The sequence below is a fragment of the Aegilops tauschii genome, chromosome 5 (genome assembly GCF_002575655.3).
Source record: "Aegilops tauschii subsp. strangulata cultivar AL8/78 chromosome 5, Aet v6.0, whole genome shotgun sequence".
In the NCBI taxonomy this organism is placed as follows: domain Eukaryota; kingdom Viridiplantae; phylum Streptophyta; class Magnoliopsida; order Poales; family Poaceae; genus Aegilops; species Aegilops tauschii.
In genome coordinates, this window is record NC_053039.3 from 441,301,925 (window position 1) to 441,324,613 (window position 22,689).

General features: G+C 48.1%; 3 protein-coding genes across 3 annotated transcripts; all 3 read left to right on the forward strand.

Moving 5' to 3' along the window:
- Positions 1–17,738: 17,738 nt before the first annotated feature.
- LOC141022969 (uncharacterized) lies at positions 17,739–18,597 on the forward strand. Its single transcript, XM_073499261.1, has 2 exons — positions 17,739–18,314; positions 18,385–18,597. The coding sequence occupies exons 1-2, from the start codon at positions 17,739–17,741 to the stop codon at positions 18,595–18,597; spliced, it is 789 nt and encodes a 262-aa protein (XP_073355362.1).
- A 610-nt stretch (positions 18,598–19,207) lies between these two features.
- Positions 19,208–20,066, forward strand: LOC141022970 (uncharacterized). Its single transcript, XM_073499262.1, has 2 exons — positions 19,208–19,783; positions 19,854–20,066. The coding sequence occupies exons 1-2, from the start codon at positions 19,208–19,210 to the stop codon at positions 20,064–20,066; spliced, it is 789 nt and encodes a 262-aa protein (XP_073355363.1).
- Positions 20,067–20,676: 610 nt separating this feature from the next.
- Positions 20,677–21,535, forward strand: LOC141022971 (uncharacterized). Its single transcript, XM_073499263.1, has 2 exons — positions 20,677–21,252; positions 21,323–21,535. The coding sequence occupies exons 1-2, from the start codon at positions 20,677–20,679 to the stop codon at positions 21,533–21,535; spliced, it is 789 nt and encodes a 262-aa protein (XP_073355364.1).
- The last annotated feature ends 1,154 nt before the right edge of the window (positions 21,536–22,689 follow it).

Genomic DNA, 22,689 nt, shown 5'->3' on the forward strand with positions numbered 1-22,689 from the left:
ATGAGAAACTAAGGTATCAATAGATAACAACCCGAGCTTTGTCAAGGAGATCTGCAATACTATTACAAGACTACTTGTGTCCCTAACACTTCGACTGAGGTTTCAATCTCACTACTAATGCTAGGTTCAACGAGTAATGAGTAGATAATGTGCCATGAAATATTTTTGTATTTGCAGAAAAAATAATATCTAGAAATAAAGGTGCATATGCATGTGATTTGGAGATTGGACCGGGCTTCATATGTTCACTACTAGCATCTCTCATGAAAGCAATGACACATAAATTTAATCAGAGGCATGTGTAACACTACTGGAATTAGCTTATTTGCCGTCTACCAGTTCTTTGCCGTCCGGCAAAGAAGGTCTTTGCCGTCCGCTTACAGAAAACGGATGGCAAAGAATAGGCTGAGGCAAAGAAGGTCTTTGCCATCAGCCTGTTCTTTGCCGTCCGTTAGCGGACGGCAAAGAATCTTTGCCGTCCGCTGGCTGACGGCAAAGAGAGAGCTGCCCCCCACTAAACGAGCTAATTGGAAAAAACTTAACGGCCCCCCTCTTTGCCGTCTGCTAGCAGACGGCAAAGAGGAAACAAAGCGGACGGCAAAGGGTGGGCGGACGACAAAGAAGTGACCTAACTAACGGCCGAGCCCCACCCCGCCCCTTCCTCTCTTTGTTTCTCTCCCTCTCTCCTCCCCGATGACCAGAGCAGCCCCCGCCGCCGCCCCCACCACCCGCCGCCGCCCCCGCCACCCGCCGCCGCTTGCCCCGTCGACCCACCACCCCGCCGCCCCCACGCGCCGACGCCTCGTCGCCCCACCACCCCGCCGCCCCGGCGCTCCACCACGTCGCCGCCCGACCGCCCCACCGCCTCGGCGCCCCGCCGCCCCCACCACCCGGCGCCACCGCGGCCCCATTGCCCCCGCCTCCCTGCCGGCTCGGCGCCGTCGCTCACCGCCCCGGGGCCACCGTCGCCGCCGCTCCGGTGATTATTTTTTTTTCTGTTTTTTCTTTTTCTGCTGTTTAATTGTTAGTGTTAGATTTAGTGCTAGATATGTCTTACTGTTAGATTTAGTGTTAGATTCAGTTTAGTTTTAGTGCTAGAATATGTAGAAGGGGAAGAAGAAGAAGAAGAAGAAGAGGGGAGAAGGGAGGAAGAGGAGGAGGGAGAAGAAGAAAGAAAAGAAGAGGAAGAGGAAACCCTAAACCCTAGTTTTAGTTATAGTTTTACTTTAGTTTTAGTTTCAGTTTAGTTTTAGTTTTATTTTTAGTTTAGTTTATTTTAGATTAGTTTTAGTTCAGAAGAAGAAGAAGAAGAGTAGAAGGAGGAGGAGGAGGGAGGAAGAGGAGGAGGGAGAAGAAGAAAGAAAAGAAGAAGCAGAAAGAAGAAGAAGAAGAAGAAGAAGAAGAAGAAGAAAGAAAGAAAGAAGAGGAGGAGGAGGGGGATGATGAGGGAGGAAGAGGAGGAGGAGAAGAAGAGAAGAAGAAAAGGCTGCCACGTGCCCCGACCGCGACCCACACCCCAACCCCGACACCCCGACCCCGACACGCCACCCAGACACCCCGGCCCGACACCCCGACCCCAACCCCCGACCCCCGACACCCTAACACCACACCCCGACCCCGACACCCCGACACCCCCGACACCCGACACCCCGACCCTGAAATAGCACCCCGACCCCGACACGCCACCCCGACCCCGACACGCCACCCCGACACCCCGACACGACACCCCGACCCCGACCCCCAACACCCTGACACCCCGACCCCGACCCCCGACCCCCACCTTGACACCACACCCCGACCTCGACACCCCGACCCCGAAACAGCACCCCGACCCCGACACGGCACCCGACCCCGACACGCCACCCCGACACCCCGGCACGACACCCCGACCCGACCCCCGACACCTTGACACCCCGACCCCGACCCCCGACCCCCGACACCCTGACACCACACCCCGACCCCGACACCCCGACCCCCGACACCCCGACCCCGAAACAGCACCCCGACCCCGACACGCCACCCCGACACCCCGACCCCGACCCCCGACACCCTGACACCACACCCCGACCCCGACACCCCGACCCCGAAACAGCACCCCGATAGGGTCATATATTTGTGAATTATGAGTTAGGTCATATATTTTTCGATTTTGTTATGAGAAACATCATATATAATTGTGTTGATCGGGTAGATTTAAACATCATATATATTTTTTGATTTTGTTATAAAAACATCATATATTATTATTCATGTCGGTATTTTTTTATGTTGTATTAATTTCGTTTACTCTTTGTCATGGCAGGTGTTGAAAGATGGTGGGCGCTGGTCCGGAGCTCCGAGGCCCCTTCTTCGTCGTCGCGTGGTGGGAGGTCTTCCATTCCACCCGCACAAATCCGCCGAGCGTTGCTGGACAGTATGGCGACACCGCCGGGCCCTTCTTCGTCAACTGCGGTGCCCAGCAGGGGACGAGGAAAGGGAGGGAAGAAGAGAGGAGCTGGAGCACGTGGTCGCGGGAGAGGAGGTAGGGTGACTGCTAGGGTGCCTTCCTCGCCGCCACCCCCTGCTGTTTCACCTGAGCACGTGACTGCTAGGGTGCCTTCCTCGCCTCCACCCCCAGCTGTTTCACCCGAGCACGTGACTGCTAGGGTGGACTCATCCGAGGAGGGGGCTACACGGACTCCGGTCCACGAGCCTTGGGTCCACGGGCCTTTGGCCCACGATAGTTGGGCCCACGAGACCCCGGACGAGCACACGTCTGGATGGGGTACCTGGCCGGATCAGCCTGAGGGGCCGAGTGGCCATGCTGATGATGGCGGGGAGCCGACTGATATTGAGGAGGAGGGGGGCACCGTCTACCAGCGTGGTTGTACACGGCTCCCGTCCGTGCCGGCGACCCGCGAGCAGAGGTGGTTGATTTTCCCTGATGGGGAGAGGTAAGTGCATTTAATATTTTTGTACCTTTTGCATTCACGTTTCTTCAAATATCTAATGCGTTGGCCTTGTCATGCTGCAGGGGTTGGGACCACCATGAGAAGGTCCGCCGGCCCAACTCCGTCCTTGGAGTGCTTTGCCGGCAAAACTTCCTGGGGTTTGTCACGTTGCCTGGTGAGGGTTGGCTTCCAGAGCTTGGATTAAGCTGGGAGCACTACTTGGCTGCCCCGGCCCCGCCGGGTGAGATTATCGACGGTGTCTTGTGCGACACGAGGGCAGTCGTGGTGATCAGAAAGTTCTGGGTAATTTCTCCTTTACACATTTAAAAATCTTCAACTAGCTAGTTATTAATTGTACTAATCAATATTGTCTCATTTGATTGCAGACATTCTACAGGTGTGAGGAGGGATACGAGGAGGCGGCGGCAAATGTTATCGAGAACGTCTGCAAGCACCTACTACAGAACTTACGGCACGAGGCTCGGGTGCAGGTTGGTTGAGACTACTACGCCTGGCGTGGTATCAAGAAGCCCAAGCCGGCGTGCCGCGAGAAGTTCCTGAGTAAGGAGATGTACATGAAGGTAATTCTTAAGGCCTTGTACTTACTTCCTTCGTTTAGTAATTAATAGCCGTAGCGCTCAAGTTTCTATTTGCTAACTTAGGCGCCTCCGAGATGGTGTGCGGATCGGATGGATTGTTGGGAGGTGTTGGTCAATGAGTGGTGCTCAAAAGAATGGCTAGCCGTCCACAATGCGGCCAAGGACAAACGTGCCCAAATGGAAGGTGTGCCACACCATCAAGGCAGCCCCAACTTATATCAGTTCGGGCGGAACTGGGTATGTGGTTTGCTTCATGATTCATGCAATTCATTCATCATGCTAGCTTGAGCCCTTTAATTACTAATTTACGTTGTTTCTCTCTTTCAGGCACGCTACAATAAGGCGGATAAGGTGCCAGAGGTGTACGATCTCTATGTCATGGCCCATACTGCCTCTTACAAGAAAGTCAAGGCATTCTCTCCGTCTGACCTCGATGATGCAAACAACTTCACCAACATCTCTTCCCACGACAAGCTCGTGAAATATAGAGATCAAGGGAAGGCGAGGAAAGGGGAGGACTTTAACCCGAGCCAGGGTCCCATTGATCCATAGCTGGTGATGATAGCTGGTGGCGGGAGGTCCCATGGCTCGATAGCCATTGGAGATGGACTTATCCGTTGTCCTAGCACTCTCCCAGAGATCAAGGCGCGCCAGTCGAGATCTGCTCCTGAGATAAGGCCTCGTGAACGGCCAGTCCAACTCGCCTTCAAGGTTAGTTATACGTACTCAGCTATATTTCTCCATTACATTGTGTGCGCTTCCATCAATGGTTACAAATGCTAAGGAGGAGTTGTGTTGTAGGCTGCTATACAGAGTGAGAGAGATAGAACGGAGAAACTTCTGTCGGAGGCGGCGGAGAGGCAGCGGGAGTTGGAGGAGAGGACGACAAAGATGTTGGAGGAGGAGAGGGCACGGAATGACATGCAGGCAAGGGCAATGTACGAGCTCCTTGTGGTAAGCTTCTTCTGCTGATTAGCCAAAACATTCATGTAGTGCTTGTCTCATTACTAACTAGTATGACTGAGTCGTCAAAACCAAATGTGCAGTCTATGTGCGAGAAGTCCGGTCAGACCGCTCCGCCGATGCCAGTGATTGCTCCAGGGACGACGGTGAGTTTAATTTGAATGGACACTACTTGCTAGTCTTAACATTTGAGTGTCATCATGCTAACGAGGCATTGGAAATGATCTTTGGTGCAGCGTAACTCCAGACAAGCATCGCACGATCCTTCTCCAGGTACCGGCACGAGCCAGCCCGCTCCCACACCTCCATGATCACGGTAAGTTTCTCTAGTGTTTTGCTTAACAAATGCATAAAGACCTAGACTTAGCTTTATTTCCTCCAAAATGACTTAATAAGCTTACTGACCTCCAAAACCATCCATTTTACCCAAGTTAGCTCTAAAACGATCTATACTTAGCTTTCTTTCCTCCAAAATGACCAAAGTTAGCTCTAATATGCTTAGTTAACTAGGTTTGCTCAATAATGACATGTACTTAGCTTACTTATGTCAAAAATGGCATAATTAGCTTAGTTAGCTCATAAACGATCCATTTTACCTAAGTTAGTTCTAAAATGATCCATTTTACCTTAGTTAGCTCATAAATGATCCATTTTACCTAAGTTAGCTCTAAAATGACCCATTTTACCTTACTTAGCTCATAAATGATCCATTTTACCCAAGTTAGCTCTAAAATGACCCATCTTACCTAGGTTAGCTCCAAAATGATCCATCTTACCTAGGTTAGCTCTAAAATGATGCATTTTACCTAAGTTAGCTCATAAGCGATCCATTTCACCTAGGTTAGCTCATAAACGATCCATTTCACCTATGTTAGCTCACAAACGATCAATTTCACCTAAATTAGCTCATAAATGTCATATATTCTTCTTCTTCTTCTTCTAATCTTCTTCTTGTAACTTTCTTATTTCCCATTTTGCAGAATTCATTCGCTTCATGGAAGCTTGCATAGATGGAGTGCTTGTTTGCATGAACTATGTTTCTTTTGTATCGATGAACTATTCATGTATGGTAGGATCACACTATTGTAATATGTATGGTTGGATGCATGTATGTGGAACTTGCTATGTATGGTTGATGGGACTATGCATGTATGATGAAATTATATGTGTTGGATATCTCATATGTTTGCTGTGAACTTGCCATGTGAAAAATATATATATGTATCATCTATTTGTTGTGAAAATGATTGGGTATAAGAAAAAACAGAAAAAAGAGGCAACGCAGGCTCTTTGCCGTCTGCCACCGACAGCAACGGGCTCTTTGCCGTCCGCCGCGGACGGCAAAGAAGCCACGTGGCAACCACCTGTGTTTCCTGGCAGCTGACCATTTGGTCAGTTTGCCTACAGTGGCAGACGACAAAGGCCTGATGCTCTTTGCCGTCAGCCACGGACGGCAAAGACTGCCGTTAGCCACCTAACGGACTAACAGCGAATTTATTGCCGTCGGCTTTCTTTGCCGTCCGCCGCTGATGGCAAAGGCTCCTTTGCCGTCCGCGTCAGGAAGCAGACGGCAAAGAAGGTCTTTGCCGATCCTTTCTTTGCCGGCGCCTTTTGCCGTCCGCGGCAGACGGCAAAGGCCTTTGCCGTTCGCCTTCCATGCCTTTGCCGTCTGCCTTGGCAGACGGCAAAGTAGCTGATTCCTATAGTGTAAGTTATCAATTAATAAATCATGGAAAACCATATCATAAGTTGGGATCACGTATTGTTGGAAATATGCCCTAGAGGCAATAATAAATTGGTTATTATCATATTTCCTTATTCATGATAAATGTTTATTATTCATGCTAGAATTGTATTGTTTGATACTTAAATACATGTGCGAATACATAAACAACACCATGTCCCTTGTACGCCTCTACTAGACTAGCTCCTTGATCAAAGATGGTTAGGGTTTCCTAACCATATATGAGTTGTCGTTTGATAACGGGATCACATCATAGGAGATTGATGTGATGGACAGACCCAACCATAAGCTTAGCATCAGACCGTTTAGTTATTTGCTACAACTTTCTTCATGCCAAGTATCTATTCCTTAGACCATAAGATCATGTCACTCCTCGACACCGAAGGAATACCTTTGTGCTATCAAACGTCACTCCATAACTGGGTGATCATAAAGGTGCTCTACAAGTATCTTCGAAGGTGTCTATTGGGTTGCATGGACCGAGACTGGGATTTGGTACTTCGTGTGACAGAGAGATATCTCTGGTCCCTCTCGGTAATACGACATCATACGAAGCTTCATGCGGCTAATGAGTTTAATCACGGGATCTTGTATTATTGAACGAGTAAAGAGACTTGGCGGTTACGAGATTGAACTAGTTATGGAGATACCGACGATCAAATCTCGGGCAAGTAACATATCGTCGGACAAAGGGAATTGCATATGGGATTATCTGAATCCTCGATATAATGGTTCAACCGATGAAGATCTGCATTAAATGTGTGGGAATCAATATGGGCTTCCAGGCCCTGCTATTGATTATTGACCGGAGAGGTGTCTCGGTTATGTCTACATGTTCCCCAACCTGTAGGGTCGCACACTTAACGTTCAGTAGCGCTAGGGTAGCATTGATATATTAACAGTGGAAAGTCCGAAGGTAGTTCGGAGTCCCGGATGGGATCCAGGATATCACGAGGATCTCCGAAATGGTTCGTAGGTAAAGATTTATATATGGGAAGTCCTGTTTTGTCTACCGGAAAAGTTCGGGGGCATGCCGACAGTGTACCGGGGTCAGCGAAAGTGTTCCGGAGGTTCATCGAGGGGGTCCACCTGCCCCCGGGGGCCACATGGGATGTAGGGGTGCCTGGCCAGCATGGGATAGGCGCACTAGCCCCTAGAGGCCCTTACGACTAGAGGGGGGAACCCTAGTGGGGAGGGGCGCCCCACTTGCCTTGGGGGAGGGGCCTAGGGCTGGCACCCCCTCCTCTCACTCCTATATATAGTGGGGCGTGGAAGGGAAGCCAAAACCCCTTCCACCCTTGTCCTCCATCGCTCCAAACTCCCCCCCATGTTTCCTCCGGTACGTGCTTGGCAAATCCTTGCCGAAATTCCGCTGCCACCACCACCACCATAGCGTCGTGCTGGTTCCGATCTCATCTATGTTCTCTCCCTCATTGTTGGATCAAGAAGGAGATGATGCCATCGATCTGAACGTGTGCTAATCTCGGAGGTGTCGTCCGTTCGGCACTAGATCGGATTGAATCACGATTGGATCGTGAAGAGTACGACTACATCAACCGCATTACGACGTTAACGCTTTCGGTCTACAAGGGTACATAGACACATTCCCCTCTCGATCCTATGCATCACCTAGATTTTATGTTGGGTGTTTGTCGGATTTTTTTTGATTTTCATGCAATGTTCCCCATTAGTGGCATCATGAGTTAGGTCTATGCGTAGATGTATATGCACGAGTAGAACACAAAGAAGTTGTGGGCGTTGATGTTCAAATTATTTACTTCCTTTGTATTATCTGGATTTGGCATTATTGTGGATGAAGTGGCTTGGACCAACCTTACTTGTCCTCTCACAGGAGACCAGTTCCACTGACTGACATGCAACATGTATTGCATAAAACTGGCTTTGCGGGTGTTCGTCTCTCCGACCTTAGTTGAATCTGATTTGACAATGGAGGTCCTTGTAGAAGGTTAAAAGGCAACCGGTATATCACCGTTGTGGTTTTGCATAGATAAGAACAATACTTATAGTTTGCCCCAGCAGCCATGTAAATATTGCAACAACAAAGTAGAGGACGTCTAATTTGTTTTTGCGCAGGGCGTGTTGTGATGTGGTATGGCCAAAACGTGATGTAATATATGTTGATGTATGAGATGATTATGTTTTGTAATAGGTTCATGACTTGCATGTCGATGAGTATGGCAACCGACACAAGCCATTGGTCTGTCTTTAATTTATTGTATGACCTGCGTGTCAATCATTAAACGCCATGTAATTCCTTTACTTTATCGCTATGAGTTAGAAATAGTTGTAGAAGCAATATTTGGCGAAGACAACCACATGACGGCACGATGATGGAGATCATGATGTCATGTCGGTGACGATGGAGATCATGTCAGATGCTTCAATATGATCGTTCTTCCAACGTCAGAATTTCAATGTTGTTTTAGGACTATCGTTTAACACTTAAACGATATCCTAAGATCCGGAAAGCATGATCACCAACTACACTTGAGCTAGTCCTCGAGGCAAGACTAGGAATCTTTTATGTAACTGTTTATCATTCCACACGTGCATATTAATTTTCCACTGAATCACATATTTTAGGATAATAATAGTTATAGTATAGAATATAAACTTTTTAATTATGAATACGAAAATATAATAATACAAATATTATTGACTCTAGGGCATATTTCAAACACAACCTCGTCGTCCTCCTCCTCCTCCTTCTCGTCCTTCTTCGATGTGTTGCTTCGCGATGCCCAAAACTCCTACTCCGGCTGGACGAGGTACATGTTTTCCACCGCAAACCCCGCCATGGTGGCCTCATCCCATTGAAGACCCTTACACTAATCCAGAACGATCCTAGTCTCCTTCTTCTCCCTGACGGTCGTCATCTTGATCCCGGGGCCGATGAACTCCGCATCGGCCTGAGTCTCGATCTCCTGGAAGTTCATGTCCCGCTATGGCCGGCCGAGACACCAACACGCCTTCTAGAAGGCGTGGTCGGAGACCTCCGGCTCGTCATTCATTCCTAGATAGTACCGCACGCCATCCTATGTGATCTTGGCTAAGCAACCGCCGGAGTCACGCCGACAACATCGTGGGAGCCGGTTGAGCCCCTCGATGGCGATGCCATGGCATCATGGTTGCGGCTGGGGTAGCGGTGCCGACGGGTGGAGAGAAAGGTGGGGGGTGCAGGGGAGGCGGGGGGCTGCAGGGGCAGCGATGACGGATTTAGTGGCGGTGCGGGGCATTGACAGGTGGATTTGTTGGCGGCGGCACGATGATGCAGAGATAGGGGGAGGTGGAGAGGCAGGGGAGGTGTGGCGGCAGTCAATTCGGCAGCGTGTGGGTGGGGGCGTCTGGGGGTTTCACACGTGCAGGAGGGAATCGTTTAGAAGTTTCACTGAACGCATCACACTGCTCTGTGCCCGTTTTCGCGTTTGGCCATGGCCGCGCATGATGCAAATTTGCATGACCTTGGGCTGATTTTTTGGGCAGCCCTAAAATGGGACCACACAAATATATGGTTTATTTGCATCATGTGCCCTATTTTGAATCTGCTGTTGGACGCTATTGCAAAAATCTCCACCTCGTATGTTGGCTCCACATTCCTGAGTAATAATAATAAAACTGTTGGCTCCTCCCTCCTACTTCACATGGGCCAAATAGAGGGCTATTCCTGAGAATATGGGCGTGGGATCACCATTAGGACCCACACCCCTTATTCCCTTAACATAAGTATGAAAATATTAATCAATACATGTATGCACACAATATTATTAATAAACATTAAAAGTGCTTCATAAGCAATTTTCGTTCAAAAATTACATACATATTAATTCAAAATTTATTTTAGGTAATATGGACATGACAAGTCACTAATTATGGCATTCATATAAATCTCATCCAACAAATTCTTCTGAATGTATAACATTACCAAACCATTTAACATTTCTTGAGATATTATAGACATCCGTGATGTTGCCAACTAATATACTCAGTTCCCCCTTTTTTTCTCACAGTGTGCATACAATGTAGAATTACAGAAACAATTAATAATTAAAATCTAGCCCAATTCTATGAAGATACTATATCAACTTAATAAAAGAATATTACCGATGACAAGAATGAAGTCAATAGGACTCAATATAGATCATCATCTATACATCTTATCAATCATCATGGAAAAATCGCTACGGCTTAATTGCATATAATACCTTTTGTGGAATTGGCCTCTTAGCATGGAGACTGATGATGTAGTGTGAGCGTAAGTAACCGTGAGGGCGAGGCAACACGTTGATGGTGAGGGCGAGGTGGGGCAAGCGGTTGGCGACTGTGGTTGGCATTTGGCTAAAGTGTTGGGCACATGCTATGTGTGTGATGGATCGCTCCAAACTCCTGGAGTGTGGATTTGTGGACCATCGTGCGTGGGTGTGTCTATACCGGGCTCTTAGAGAGCGCTTGCTTATGCCCTGACATCATGGGCTGGCTCATCAGACTATCCAATTCCTATATGTCACCCTCCCTCTGTTTGTGGCGTATTATCGGGTGGCAACTAGGTGACCAATGCTCAAGGTGATTGCCTTGCTTTGTTAGATGACGATGGAATTCAAAGACCCCCTGTGTTTTGGTTGAGCCTTTGTGATCCCCTATGCTGAGATATTATACTCTTCTACCGTGTGTGTTTGCTATTTATGAGTGTGCACACGGCGGAGGGGGGGGGGGTGGCTCCTCTTCCATCCACGAGTGGTTGGATTGGGTTGTTGCGTGCCTAGTCTGAGCTTTGTAATATGTTTTGTCCTAGTTCATCAATGGTTCATAAAAATATGTTCCTACCTTTTAGAGGGGGAGGGGCGCAACATCTTTCAGTGCTTATTTTACCTATTACTGTTAGTGACCATCCTCCAGTTATGTCGGTCACTAAAACTTTTGTGGCTAAATCTTAATAGTTTTCTGAAGTTTGTAAATTGGAGGGTTTTAGAAAAAGAGTTCCAAAATGCTAGATAATCTATTTGCGCTAGTTCATCTAATAAAACCTTAAATGTTTATAGCTTCTAACATAGCAGGCTCCTTGAAAATGGAGCTAATCCAATAGGCCCATACAACATCAACCTGATTCAATCCATGCAAAAATTGATGCAATTCATTCTTCTACTTTTATATGCAAAATCATACTCCCTCCATCAAGGTATGTAAGGCCTAATTTGAGATTCTCTGGTAGCAAGGCATGAGCGAGATATTTGGAGCAAATTTTGGAAATCATTTTTGGCAATCGCCTCCCTCACCATTGACTTGTTTGATCGAATATCATAGCCGATGTTGGTTAATTACTCCCAAGCAAAATAATAATTGCACAATTATTATGAAGTTTTTTCTCATGGGAATATGAGGTGAGACATAACGTACCAGAGAGGTATTAAAAGCGCCGAGAGAAAGGCCTTAAATATTCGTAAAACAAACATGCATACCTGGATGGATGGGATAGTTATGAAGTCAATTTTATTGACCATTATAACAAACTAGACAAAGCTTATGAAATTTTATAGGAAAAGAGCCAAAAGATATTAGGGCTTCCCAGGGATAAAATCTCTCTTTATTAGAATGCCCTATTAATTTAATATGTCACTAACCCGGTTGCTACAAAAAACCATAATTTCCATGATGCCATGCCTAATGAGTCAATAATAATTTTCATGCTTTAGCTTAATTTTCTACTCCAAAAAAGATGAAAATTTGCATGTTCTTAAAGGAATATAAAGGAAATCCTCTCAAGGTCCGCATGCATGGTTGAAATGTAGTCTTGTATGTTTCATCTTAGAGTTCGGATGATGTAACTACTATTCCAAAGGTCTGTCAAGAAGATAAGCTCCATCCAATGTCAACAAAGCTTTTAGTGCTCTTAGGGCAAAAGGCCAATCCTATTATCTTCAGAAGTTTTGGTTAATCAACCTTTGCAATGTATTTTATAAAAATCATCACCAGAGCATCGGTAATAGTCTCAAAGAGCAGTTACCTGACTATACTAATACAACTCGTTAAGTTCTTATTCAAGGTCGTATAATTTCTAGTAATATAACTATTTCCAGTAAATCACTTGCACCTTTCAACTTTTCATCTTGGAAGCGTATGGATTTATGTTGAAAGTAGGCTTTGACACAACTTTTGGTATAATTGGTTCGGGGTTTGTTGTTAGAGCCTTGGTATGTAAAGGAATGCATGTTCAATTCATAAAATTGATCTATGAACATTTTCTTTGTTTATTTTGTTTGCAGTGTTACTGGTTAGCCTTCCATAAATTTGATCTATAAATTGTCACTCTCTATTCAAGATGTCTTCAGATTAAATAATCCATGTGGTATTCAAATTGGACCTTGATGCTTGCTAGCTCCAATGTTTAATTGAAAGCTAGTGGTTGGGCCCAAAGAGCAAAATTTAGCGAGTCATAAAATTCTCCTCACTTTGAGAAATATAAGTATCAATCCATAGAGATACAACGTGAGCCTTCATCAAGCACCACTTCAACACAATTATTGTCTACATGTGTCCGCAACACTTCTAGTGAGCTTGTCAATCTCGCTTTGCTATTTGCAATGAATAATGATTAGAGAATGTGGTATGAAGTGTTCTTTGGGACAAAATAACCAAAAATTTGGTCTCTTGTTTATCATCGAAGGTGGAGCTGGGGGAGGCTCTTTTTCATCATTGGAGATGGCCCAAACTCCTAGATGCTTCTCCCTTGCCCTTGACCTCCATCTTCTTGAACTTTTTCAGCACCTTAGCGTTGATCCTTGTCCTCCCCGTTGGAGTCAGAAGAAGACATGGTGAAAGAAAAATGTACGAAACCCCGACTGGAAAAGTTGTCAAAAAAATAGTGGAGAAACTCCACAAAAAGAAGCTGGAAACAAATAACAAAAAATATTGGGTGTTTTCTATGTGGAAAGGGCCAACCGTCAGAACATGTGCCAGAAGAGGATTTCTATGGGCCCAGATGCCTGAGGAGTCCAACTCCTTGTTTGTTCACCAGGGACACATATATGTTCCCTCCAACAAATCTTTTGGATGCACGCCATATTTCATACCAAAATAAAATAAAATAAAAATCTAATTTTTGACGGTTTCTGCACTTTTTCCTTACCTAGGAGTTTCTAGCTTCTAGAAGGTTCTTGTTCTTATTTTTAATTAATTCTTCGGAAGTGATGATGTGCACAACATTTACCTCATATCCCATGGGGTCACTAGCAATGAAGCATTTCAGGATCTAATTGTTGACAACCCTCGGTTTTCCTTTAATATCACCTTCAAAATTGATGGCCCCTAACTGAGAAATTTTAACGATGCTCGGGAGACATCCCATTTTGTTAGGAGTTTACCTACAAAATGTCTTAAAGAAGACTTACATAATAGCACACGGCCTCCTAATTTGAATCCTTTATGTATTATCCTATCATACCACATTTAACTTTTTCTTTAAATAACTTAGCATTTACATATGATTCATTTGTCCATATATCTAAAGCACTTATATCTAGCAATATTTTCTCTCTGGATTGTTGAAACTAAAAGTTTAATTGTTTGATTGCATAGTAAGCCTTATGTTCAACAAGATATAATTTCGAGGAGAAACTATAAAGCAAAGTGGTCTAAAAAGTGTATACATTTTGGATGTATAAGAAAGCTAGCTTCAATGTTCTTGATATGCACAATGCCTTCACAAAAATGTGATGACTAAGGTTTTAAGCCTGGGTTTTGTCCCTAACTAGGTCAATTTCATCATTATTTGTGAACCTCAGAAACAATAGTGGCTACTTGAGGTTCTCAGAGAAAGTGTTGTAACCAATGTTGGGGATATAGCTTATCAGGAACTTATCGGTCGACCCAAGGTAAGTGGTAAATCGATCAGTTTATCAGCATGTCGGCCAATTTATCAGCATATCGTTCGATTTATTAGCCAATTTATCTTATCAGTCAGACACCGGTAAGCGATAAATCGGCCAGTTTATCGGAGTATCGGCTTATATCTTGAACACTAGTTGTAACCAACATAAGTCGGACAAGTTTAGATCTAAGTTATAGCTAAGTACTAAATTAGTCACTAAAATTTTATCAAAGTTATTCAGTGTACACATGTGAAATGCTCAGACTATAACCCAACAACACAGACACACTTAGCATACACTACATCACAAACATAATGGCTACTTGTCAACTACAATTTTCTACCAAAAATGTAATTGTCATTAACAAGTGCGACAGTTGACCTTGGTACATTTTAAACACCATGCATAACTTCTTGATGAGATAATAACTATGAATCGACTCAAAAGATTAACTATTTAGTTAGCTATAACTAATTATTTTGTGTTGTACAACTAAATCTTGTAAGTAAAGGTTATACAACTATCTTGCATTCACTTTAAACAATGAATTCACGAAAACAATATATTTCTCAAATGAGCATGTTCACACTTGTTAAAGTTGAAAACACATCTTACTTGATCGCTTCTATGTAATAATTTTTAATATAAATCTTTCATAGGTAAGGAACATGAAATTCAAGACAAATATCATTAGCATAGTGTGTCATGCTAGTCCGATGGTTGTGATGATACAATAATTAGTATGAGTGTCATGCTAACCTTGAAATAATGGTAATTAACTACTTGTGTCAAAACATGGTTAGGGATATTTGATTCCAGGCAGGTTGATATTTATGTCATTATGTGATCCAACTAATCGTAATATCCTAGGATTGAATAAATTGCTCAGTTTGGTACATTTTACTTGTAGTTGTTGGAACATATTGATATTTTCTAAAACAAATTGCAGCAATGTGAATATTTTGGATGAAATTTTTTGTCTAGGGAATTTTGTTTGTTTCGTAGCGTAATAGAAACAGAAAGTTATTCTCTCCAAGAGGTTTGTGTGGATACTAAATTTTCCATGTAATGAAGTACATCGAAATCCTTGGAAAACCCCTATCTGATTCAATTCTACGACTCAATCAACCAATATAAGAAAGATTCCTAAGAACCGAAATCCTAGAAATTCCTATGAAAAGCTTCTCAATCGAAGAAGCCCTTATTTTCCAAAATCACATTATTTTTTGCATGTTGTCTAGGTAAACTTTTGTATGCTCGTTGGTATATGTTTGCAACTATATGTCTCTCTTTTATTTTTTTCATGCCCATACAGGGTAATCTAGTTTTGTTCCTATCCTTATCGCAAAAATATTGGCTTGTGCTGAAATTCTTGCTTGGATTTGACCTGTATAAAGAAACAAAAAAATTAAACAAACAAATGTCCAACACGCCCTCAAGCCTTCGGTTCTAGTAACCAACTCTCATGTTGGTGTCTAATTATTCCTCGGCTATTTCCCCCCGCATATTGACCCTAAGGAATTTTGTAGTACTAATTATCCACATAGCATAAAATGGTAGATAAATTTATCTATCTATCCATTGCTGCAAGTAGAATCGTTTCTGCAGTCAGGTCTAGTAACATGTTAAAATTAGGCAGAACATTTACTTTTATTTAAAATTCAACTATATTAGTTAACACGTATGTGCTATTTTTGAACATATGCACTTAAAAATATGTTTTTGTTCGATATCCATCTAACGGCAAATATGATAATATATTGGTTGGTATTTTTATATCTACAATTAGCAAGATTAACCGTTTACGATCTGTTATGTGACAGTATGGATGACTAACACATCCGACCTATTTAGGTACAATCATAGAGATCTAACTTATGCAATATGTTAATATACAATTATGTTGATCTAACCAATGTCATCTGTTTAAGTACACTTACATGGACCTAAAATATGTGATTTGTTTAGGTACAATATGAAGTTCTAACAGATGTGATATACCAAGGTATAATTACAAAGATTTCACATATGCAATCTATGTAGGCACAATTATATATCAATCTAAAGACAATCTCGTCCGTCACAATTGGCAAGGAAGTAAGCAGTGTAGTTTTTGTACTCATGACAGGACAATCAAACACCTCTTTTTCTAATGCAAGTTTGCGTGTTTTACATGGTCAGTCATCCAAATAGCGTCCAATTTGTATCCACCCACGAGTGTTGCCAATATTGGTCATTGGTTGGATGAAATTTCAAATAGGTTCAAAACACTAATTTGGGTAGGAGCATATATCTTATTATTGTCACTTTGGCTATGTTGAAATGATTTTGTTTTTTAGGGCAAAAACACCACCCCTTTGCAGGTTATTTTCCGCGGTACGCACTCTTGTTTCGTACATGGTATATGCTACACTGAACGGAGTACCAACCCCTGCTTAAGGCACTGTGTATGCGGTTGGACTGGGTGGCTAGCGAAGTCTTTACCCAGCGTGGGTGGCAGCATAATCCCTGGATTGGTGCACCGTCTCCTTCGACATAGGCATAGTTTTGGTCCTATATGATCCTAATGTTGTTGATATATGGTCTTATTTATCTTCTTTCAGTTTGTTATTGTTTGATTGTGTGCATCTTAGTTATGCAGAGGTCGGGTGTTGCTCATCATGCTTTGTATCCGCTTGATGCTACATTTTGAGTCAATAAAATGCCCTTTATTGAGAAATGTATATCTAACTATTACGGCCTACTAATAAAGACATGGTATGTAGATTGATGACCAAATGTTTTGCTTTTTACGAGAATTTTCAGGCACATCTCTCTATTTTCTACCATATGGTGCTTTTAGTACATAATAGGTTAAAATATACAACCGAATGATGAAAGCAAGGTACATTATGAGAGCTCATTGTCCAAGGGCCCATTTTCCCTCAACCTTACAATCTTATGCTTCTTCCTCATCTTGTTTGCCATCTTTTCATTATACATAGCCCTCTCAAATTTTCCCATGCACGTGCCAATGTATGCTCAGGTTCAGTGTTGGAATAAGCCACGGCGTGTGGTGTGGTCGGGCTCGTCGGGTGCGACGGATGCGCGCTGGACGTGCGGGACACACCGGTGCGGTTGGGCTCATCGGGCGCGTCGGTGCGTGCGGGACGCAGCGGAAGCCGTGGCAAAGTGTGTAGCGTGTCTGTACTCAGTCCGGTGCGTAGAGCAGGGCCGTTGGCAAGTGTGCTGGCCAAGTTTGCTAGATGCAAGCAAGTAGTTAGTTGGGGCGCATCACATGCTCGGCTGGGTCGTTGCCGTTGAGGGGATGATGCGTGGATGCTTTACTTGCATGCATGTAGGAGTAGTTGCTGGTACTTAGCTAGTTAGTGGCCGGGTGATCCGTGCGTGTGCGTGCGTGCGTGAGGCAAATGCCGGTGTGTGTGTCCGGCTATATAAGCCATGTACTGGTGTTGAGAAGAGTTGGTGCTTTTGGAAGAAAAACGGGGCTGTGTGTACGGCCGGGTGAAACTCCAGTGTGCCATGTTCCTTCTTCTACCTCTAGTCCTGAGTGAGAGATAGAGAGAGAGGCAACAACAATTGGCATACAGAGCTTCGGTTCGGGTGATCACCGGCGACCATGGCGCTCGTCCCACACGGCGGCGGCGCGGGCGGATCAGCGATGATGGCGATGCCGATGCTGATCGCGGACAACTACACGGCCTGGGCCATCAAGGCGCAGGCGATCCTCGACGTCCACACCGTATGGGAGGCGGTGGCGCCGGGCGACATCGCGGTGAACGCACGGAAGGATAAGACGGCGCGCGCGTTGCTTCTCGGGGCGTTGCCGGAGGATGTGCTGCTGCAGGTGTCGACGAAGCTCACTGCCAGGGAGGTATGGGACTCCCTGAAGGTGAGGTTCGTTGGCGCCGACCGGGTCCATGCGGCGAGGCTGGTGACGCTGCGCGGCGAATTTGACCACCTGAAGATGGCGGACGGCGAGGAGCTCGACGTGTACGGCGGGAGGCTCGCGGCGATGGCGGTGAGGTACGCCAACCTCGGGGAGACGCTGGGCGACGCGGTGCTCGTCAAGAAGCAGCTGGATACGGTGCCGGATCGGCTCTTCCCCGTCGTCGCCGGCATCGAGCAGTTCCACGACGTGACGACGATGGCATTCGACGAAGCGCTCCGCCGGCTGCGCGCGTTCGAAGAGCGAGTTCGGCGTCAACGGCAGGACAGCGGCGAGCGGGCGGGCGGACGGACAGCTCCTGTTCACGGCGGTGCAGTGGCGAGCGCGGGAGCGGCCGCAAGGCGGAGCACGGGACGACGACGACGGGCGCAGCATGGCGTCGGTGAGCGGCGGCAACAGGCGCAGGCGCTGCTACAAGTGCAGGGAGTACGGGCACTTCCGGCGCGAGTGCCCGCAGCTGCAGAAAGGACCGGCGGCGGAGCAGGCTCTCTTGGCCGGCGCCAACGTCGACGACGACGGACTCCTCTAGGCCGTGGCTTAGGGGGGTGTGTGTTGGAATAAGCCATGGCGTGTGGTGTGGTCGGGCTCGTCGGGCGCGACGGATGCGCGCGGGACGTGCGGGACGCACTGGTGTGGTTGGGCTCGTCGGGCGCGTCGGGTGCGCGCGGGACGCAGCGGAAGCCGTGGCAAAGTGTGTAGCGTGTGTGTACTCAGTCTGGCGCGTAGAGCAGGGCCGTTGGCAAGTGTGCTGGCCAAGTTTGCTAGATGGATGCAAGTAGTTAGTTGGGGCGCATCACATGCTCGGCTGGGTCGTTGCCGTTGAGGGGATGATGCGTGGATGCTTTACTTGCATGCATGTAGGAGTAGTTGCTGGTACTTAGCTAGTTAGTGGCCGGGTGATCCGTGCGTGTGCGTGCGTGCGTGAGGCAAATGCCGGTGTGTGTGTCCGGCTATATAAGCCATGTACTGGTGTTGAGAAGAGTTGGTGCTTTTGGAAGAAAAACGGGGCTGTGTGTACGGCCGGGTGAAACTCCAGTGTGCCATGTTCCTTCTTCTACCTCTAGTCCTGAGTGAGAGATAGAGAGAGAGGCAACAACAATTGGCATACAGAGCTTCGGTTCGGGTGATCACCGGCGACCATGGCGCTCGTCCCACACGGCGGCGGCGCGGGCGGATCAGCGATGATGGCGATGCCGATGCTGATCGCGGACAACTACACGGTCTGGGCCATCAAGGCGCAGGCGATCCTCGACGTCCACACCGTATGGGAGGCGGTGGCGCCGGGCGACATCGCGGTGAACGCACGGAAGGATAAGACGGCGCGCGCGTTGCTTCTCGGGGCGTTGCCGGAGGATGTGCTGCTGCAGGTGTCGACGAAGCTCACTGCCAGGGAGGTATGGGACTCCCTGAAGGTGAGGTTCGTTGGCGCCGACCGGGTCCATGCGGCGAGGCTGGTGACGCTGCGCGGCGAATTTGACCACCTGAAGATGGCGGACGGCGAGGAGCTCGACGTGTACGGCGGGAGGCTCGCGGCGATGGCGGTGAGGTACGCCAACCTCGGGGAGACGCTGGGCGACGCGGTGCTCGTCAAGAAGCAGCTGGATACGGTGCCGGATCGGCTCTTCCCCGTCGTCGCCGGCATCGAGCAGTTCCACGACGTGACGACGATGGCATTCGACGAAGCGCTCCGCCGGCTGCGCGCGTTCGAAGAGCGAGTTCGGCGTCAACGGCAGGACAGCGGCGAGCGGGCGGGCGGACGGACAGCTCCTGTTCACGGCGGTGCAGTGGCGAGCGCGGGAGCGGCCGCAAGGCGGAGCACGGGACGACGACGACGGGCGCAGCATGGCGTCGGTGAGCGGCGGCAACAGGCGCAGGCGCTGCTACAAGTGCAGGGAGTACGGGCACTTCCGGCGCGAGTGCCCGCAGCTGCAGAAAGGACCGGCGGCGGAGCAGGCTCTCTTGGCCGGCGCCAACGTCGACGACGACGGACTCCTCTAGGCCGTGGCTTAGGGGTGTGTGTGTTGGAATAAGCCATGGCGTGTGGTGTGGTCGGGCTCGTCGGGCGCGACGGATGCGCGCGGGACGTGCGGGACGCACTGGTGTGGTTGGGCTCGTCGGGCGCGTCGGGTGCGCGCGGGACGCAGCGGAAGCCGTGGCAAAGTGTGTAGCGTGTGTGTACTCAGTCTGGCGCGTAGAGCAGGGCCGTTGGCAAGTGTGCTGGCCAAGTTTGCTAGATGGATGCAAGTAGTTAGTTGGGGCGCATCACATGCTCGGCTGGGTCGTTGCCGTTGAGGGGATGATGCGTGGATGCTTTACTTGCATGCATGTAGGAGTAGTTGCTGGTACTTAGCTAGTTAGTGGCCGGGTGATCCGTGCGTGTGCGTGCGTGCGTGAGGCAAATGCCGGTGTGTGTGTCCGGCTATATAAGCCATGTACTGGTGTTGAGAAGAGTTGGTGCTTTTGGAAGAAAAACGGGGCTGTGTGTACGGCCGGGTGAAACTCCAGTGTGCCATGTTCCTTCTTCTACCTCTAGTCCTGAGTGAGAGATAGAGAGAGAGGCAACAACAATTGGCATACAGAGCTTCGGTTCGGGTGATCACCGGCGACCATGGCGCTCGTCCCACACGGCGGCGGCGCGGGCGGATCAGCGATGATGGCGATGCCGATGCTGATCGCGGACAACTACACGGTCTGGGCCATCAAGGCGCAGGCGATCCTCGACGTCCACACCGTATGGGAGGCGGTGGCGCCGGGCGACATCGCGGTGAACGCACGGAAGGATAAGACGGCGCGCGCGTTGCTTCTCGGGGCGTTGCCGGAGGATGTGCTGCTGCAGGTGTCGACGAAGCTCACTGCCAGGGAGGTATGGGACTCCCTGAAGGTGAGGTTCGTTGGCGCCGACCGGGTCCATGCGGCGAGGCTGGTGACGCTGCGCGGCGAATTTGACCACCTGAAGATGGCGGACGGCGAGGAGCTCGACGTGTACGGCGGGAGGCTCGCGGCGATGGCGGTGAGGTACGCCAACCTCGGGGAGACGCTGGGCGACGCGGTGCTCGTCAAGAAGCAGCTGGATACGGTGCCGGATCGGCTCTTCCCCGTCGTCGCCGGCATCGAGCAGTTCCACGACGTGACGACGATGGCATTCGACGAAGCGCTCCGCCGGCTGCGCGCGTTCGAAGAGCGAGTTCGGCGTCAACGGCAGGACAGCGGCGAGCGGGCGGGCGGACGGACAGCTCCTGTTCACGGCGGTGCAGTGGCGAGCGCGGGAGCGGCCGCAAGGCGGAGCACGGGACGACGACGACGGGCGCAGCATGGCGTCGGTGAGCGGCGGCAACAGGCGCAGGCGCTGCTACAAGTGCAGGGAGTACGGGCACTTCCGGCGCGAGTGCCCGCAGCTGCAGAAAGGACCGGCGGCGGAGCAGGCTCTCTTGGCCGGCGCCAACGTCGACGACGACGGACTCCTCTAGGCCGTGGCTTAGGGGGGTGTGTGTTGGAATAAGCCATGGCGTGTGGTGTGGTCGGGCTCGTCGGGCGCAACGGATGCGCGCGGGACGTGCGGGACGCACTGGTGTGGTTGGGCTCGTCGGGCGCGTCGGGTGCGCGCGGGACGCAGCGGAAGCCGTGGCAAAGTGTGTAGCGTGTGTGTACTCAGTCTGGCGCGTAGAGCAGGGCCGTTGGCAAGTGTGCTGGCCAAGTTTGCTAGATGGATGCAAGTAGTTAGTTGGGGCGCATCACATGCTCGGCTGGGTTGTTGCCGTTGAGGGATGATGCGTGGATGCTTTACTTGCATCCATGTAGAAGTAGTTGCTGTTACTTAGCTAGTTAGTGGCCGGCAGGCGTGGATGCATGGTTTAGTTAGTTGGCTTAGTGGCCGGGTGATTCGTGCGTGTGCGTGCATGCGTGAGGCAAATGCCGGTGTGTGTCCGGCTATATAAGCCATGTACTGGTGTTGAGAAGAGTTGGTGCTCTTGGAAGAAAAACGGGGCTGTGTGCGGCCTGGTGAAACTCCAGTGTGCCCTGTTCCTTCTTCTACCTCTAGTCCTGAATGAGAGAGAGAGCGGCAACAACATTCAGCATAAACCCAATCTGATTTCTCTTTGTCTGTCCAGTGACAATATGCACAAAGGGAAGGGGAACTGAAAATTAATAAAATTATGTTTAGTGGCATGTAACAGAACATAAAACTTATCACATAGGTGTTAAAACATACCGGTAGATGGTGGTATACATCAAGTTTCGGGGGTGAATCGTGGGAATTGGCACACATGAAAACTTTGTGCAATAAATGTATGTAAATTCCATGTAGCTCTTCATCTTTGCAACTCTCGCCGCAACAACACCTCAGAACTTCCACCTATACAGGAACATCCGAATATATATACTTTTGGCATCTCAGTTGGATCAAAAGAAGGTGGGAGAAATTTGTGGTAAAGGACGGGGGATCTGAGCGGCAGAGTGGTTTGGAGGGTGAAGTAAACTTGTAGTTCTAGCTAGGTGAGAATGACAAACATGTTCCTGTCCTCCAAACCACCGATCACATCCTTCAACCATGTTGGGTGACTGGGTTACGCTTCTCGAAGATAAGAGGCGTTACACATACACAGGTGCATGGTGCAAGAAG